We start from the raw sequence: 3,930 nt of genomic DNA on the forward strand, positions 1-3,930 counted from the left end.
TACCAATTTGAGGGGGTCACATACTGGAAACAATTCCTCCTCTCTACGAATTTGAGGGGGTCATAGTGATAAGGAAAGAACTAACTAAAATAGATTCCTCCCCTAAAATGAAAGGGGCCTCCCCTTTGAGCTTGCCCCAAGGGACCCTCGTTTTCCGTGTCAACTCCATAATTACTAAGTTTTAAAAAAAAGTTTTCATATCGACGGACAGAAATAGCCAAAAGCTGGGCGAAAATCTGAGACGTACCCATGTTATATTTACATCTATTTAACTGTAAGTTGTCGAGAGATCTGGAGCAGTAAAACTTCTATTCAGCTTAGCTGTCATGAGGAGTTTCCTGCAAACAATTGGAAAATGGACCGTTGATAAATCGGATTGGGATCGTATAAAATGCGATCAGTGCACGACGCTCAAACTACAATACTTATTATGCGAGTCCTGGCAAAATCTGTATCAAAGGCAAGGTTTTAGTGATAACAATAGAGAGCTGACCAGCACATGTTTGTTGATTTTGTAGCTGTGCATTCAAGGCATGCACGTTGAAAATCTCGTTCAGTGTACTCGTGTATTGTTCCTCTTGTTGTTGCAGCATTGTTGTTGTTATCGTTTCTGCCACATGAGAAATCCATTCTTTCTGTTCGCTTTTGAGAATGATCTGATCTTTCCATCCTTGGTTTTCCTTGTCAATTTTGCAGCTCCTTTAGATCTACCTTTCTAGCATGTCTCTACATTATAGATCTAGCTTTCTAGCAGCAATTATTTGTTGGCTTTGGTTACCCTCCCGCAGCTCCTTCAATTCATCATTTCATCATCATGTCGACCTCCTTGCAGTCCCCTCACCATCTCGTCTTTGCCAGACGATGGGCTGGTTTTGTTTCGGCCCTCTGGCTGATGCAGCTTTCCGGAATATATGGCTTCGCCAATTATTCCACTGCCCTCAAGGAGGTCCTTGGCATCAACCAGACGCAGCTCAATCGCCTCAGCATTGCTAAAGATCTAGGCGACTCCTGTGGAATTTTGGCCGGCATCTTAAGCAATTACTTGCCCCCTTTGGCTCTTCTCATCATCGGAGCTACCGTTTGCGTCCTGGGCTATGGACCGCAGTGGCTTGTGGTCAGCCAGATCATTAGTCCCTTGCCGTATTGGGTGGTATTTGCAATTCTCCTCTCTTCTTGATGCCATTGAAACTTATAGTCTTCATCATCTTCCGGTTTCACAACGTCCTCGTTCTGTGCTTCTTACAGATGTTTATAGCAGCTCTGGTTGCCGGTAACACTGCCTCCTGGATTAACGTCGCCATTTTCACCGTTTCTGTGAGGCATTTTCCACGCAATCGAGGCCCTGTTGTCGGACTTTTCAAGGCCTACATGGGCTTGTCTCCAGGCATCTTTTCTAGGATGTGCGATTTAGTATTCTCAAGCTCACCCTCCATGTATCTGCTCATGCTCGTGGTTCTCCCGCCTACCTTCTGCATTATTTCTGCACTATTTATCCGTCCTGTGCCTCCGGCCGAGACCGAAGAGGATGAAAAAGAAGAGAAACGGAGCCTCTTTCTTTTCAATTTGATCGCTTCCAGCCTGGCCTTTTATATCTTACTCATCAGCATATTCCCTCCAAGTAGTGCTGTTCTTGAGTACGTTGCTCTAGGCGTCCTGCTATTCCTTGTTGCCTCCCCAATCTTTGTTCCTTTTTTTCTCTTTTTCAGAATCAAAATAGCATCAAGCCTTCTTGCGGTAGAAGAGACTACTGGTGAAGGGAAAATACCAGTGGGTGAAACCGTTCTCGAGGCAGGCTCTCATGATGAGAATGCAGAATCACTCGAAGAGCCTTTGCTAAAGCCTTCCTATGTGGACGACATAGAAATCGTTCCTGCGTCTCGCAGAGGATGCAGCTGTCTGGAACCTCTTCCAGAGCTTGGCGAAGACCGCGGCACGCTCTCGCTGTTTAGGAGTTGGGATTTTTACGTTCTTTACATCGCGCTATTCTGCGGCGCTGGATCCGGCATGACGTTCAGCAACAATCTGGGCCAAATCGGGCAATCCTTCGGCTTCTCGAGCGTGACCCTTTTCACGTCTTTCTTCAGTTTAGGGAATTTCTTTGGGAGGATTGCTTCAGGGAACGTTTCCGAGTACTTCTTGAGGTATGGGCGATCGTTTAGATGCAAAATATATCTTGGCATTCCGTTGTGATGGGTTACACCGATTCCTGAGAAATGTATGGTTAACGTCTTTCGCAGGCGTGCAGGGCTTCCAAGGCCTGCTTCGATAGGGGTGGCAAAGCTACCGATGGTCGCCATATTCCTGTGGCTGGCGACGGGATCAGGAGATTCTCTGTACGTAGGCTCAGTGGTGGTGGGATTCTGCCATGGATCACTGATAACACTGACGATACCAACGGTGACGGAGTTCTACGGGATGAAGAACTTCGGGACGAACTTCATGGTGACAAGCACACATCTACTAGCGGGATCATCGGTATTGTCGGGGGTGGTGGCAGGGTATTTATACGACGAGGAAGCGGAGAAGCAGGGAAGGGGGAGTAGTGAAGGTGGGGAGACGGTGACATGCTATGGATCAAAATGCTATGGGGAGACGTTCGTGATATTGGCAGTGTTGCTGGGGGCTGCTCTTGCGCTGGACGCCATCCTCACGTACACCACTAGAAAGCTGTACAAAAAGCTTCAGTACTAGAAAGCTTTACAACCAAAAAGCTTCGGTTACAACAATTCTTGTTATGATTTTGTTCTCTCCTTTATCTTTATTCTTAGGGTAACTGTCCTCCATCATTTAAATTTAAATCTCCATCAATTGAAACCTGATTGTAATGTGTCTCCCCCTTCCTCAAGTGCCGGAACTGCCAACTCAAAAAATGGCTCCTTCAAGACCACTTTCCCACTTAGAAAATGGGCAGTTTCCCTACTTCATTCCCTAATGCAACCATTTCCCACCGTCAACCCAAGCGCATTCCTAATAACCTTTCGAAAATAACCCGCCCACAATTTACTTAAACTAACATGCATATATAGATTACTAGTAGAACAAAATCATTGTCCCCAACAAACTTTTCACCCAAGGTTAATTATTCAACCCCTCTTGTTGCCCTCCATGTGGGCAGACATACACTCCTGACACTTTTCTTCCCGATTTCGTTGGCCCATTCCACTTCTTTGGTTACATTGGAACTTACCCTTAACAACTTTCCATTGCTACTCATTATATCATTCTTCTTGATAGAAAATTTAGGATCTTGTCTCACACACAATGGTATATATTCATACTATGATGTCCATTCTTTAAGCTTGCAATCACAACCATTGCTTCTTTTCAAGGGATTTCAAACTAATGCCCGTTTGTATAGTTTCAACTTAGTCTTGGCCCTCCAAGATATTTAACAAAAGTATAAAGTAAAGTTGCATTCCCACCACCCTTAGTTAAGTTAATCCTTATTCTCAATACTTTGTATCGCTTCACAAAAGGTCTATAAAGTACTTATTTCCTAGGGGGTGAATTTACAAGCATCGTTAACATACCATTAAGAGATTCAACATAGCATAGCTTCATTGAGTCCTAATTAGATTGCACACTGCCATTAACTAATAGTGTGGGCATAGGCCCATACTTACTATGATTTCAAACGTCCTTCACATTTACAATTGCTTATGCATCTTTCTATAAAGCCTTCTCACCTCATTTTCTTTCTTCGCTACTTTTCTTCCCCTATTAAAGACTAGAAGAAGGATAAATTTATCTTAACGTACTATTCAACATTTTTCGACTTATATAAAGTCTAATTTCATAATTGGGCGATAGCAAAGTCAAAAAATGATGAATATTGTGCTTCTATGCTCTTTGAACCTATCTTTTAAAATAAGATTTTCATGAAATAACAAATACGTGCTAAGATTAACTGTTAGGAAATGGAGTCCATTT

At 43.5% G+C, this 3,930-nt stretch overlaps 1 protein-coding gene across 1 annotated transcript; it reads left to right on the forward strand.

Annotated features, from left to right (window-relative positions):
- Positions 1 to 814: 814 nt before the first annotated feature.
- On the forward strand, positions 815 to 2,691 carry LOC147887222 (protein NUCLEAR FUSION DEFECTIVE 4-like). The gene is made up of 3 exons (XM_087394250.1): positions 815 to 1,150; positions 1,246 to 2,141; positions 2,238 to 2,691. Exons 1-3 carry the CDS (start codon positions 815 to 817, stop codon positions 2,689 to 2,691), a joined length of 1,686 nt encoding a protein of 561 aa, XP_087250376.1.
- Positions 2,692 to 3,930: the final 1,239 nt, after the last annotated feature.

The sequence above is a fragment of the Dipteris shenzhenensis genome, chromosome 23 (genome assembly GCF_047967505.1).
Source record: "Dipteris shenzhenensis isolate YYH24624 ecotype China chromosome 23, Dip_SZ_1.0, whole genome shotgun sequence".
NCBI classification, from domain to species: Eukaryota; Viridiplantae; Streptophyta; class Polypodiopsida; order Gleicheniales; family Dipteridaceae; genus Dipteris; species Dipteris shenzhenensis.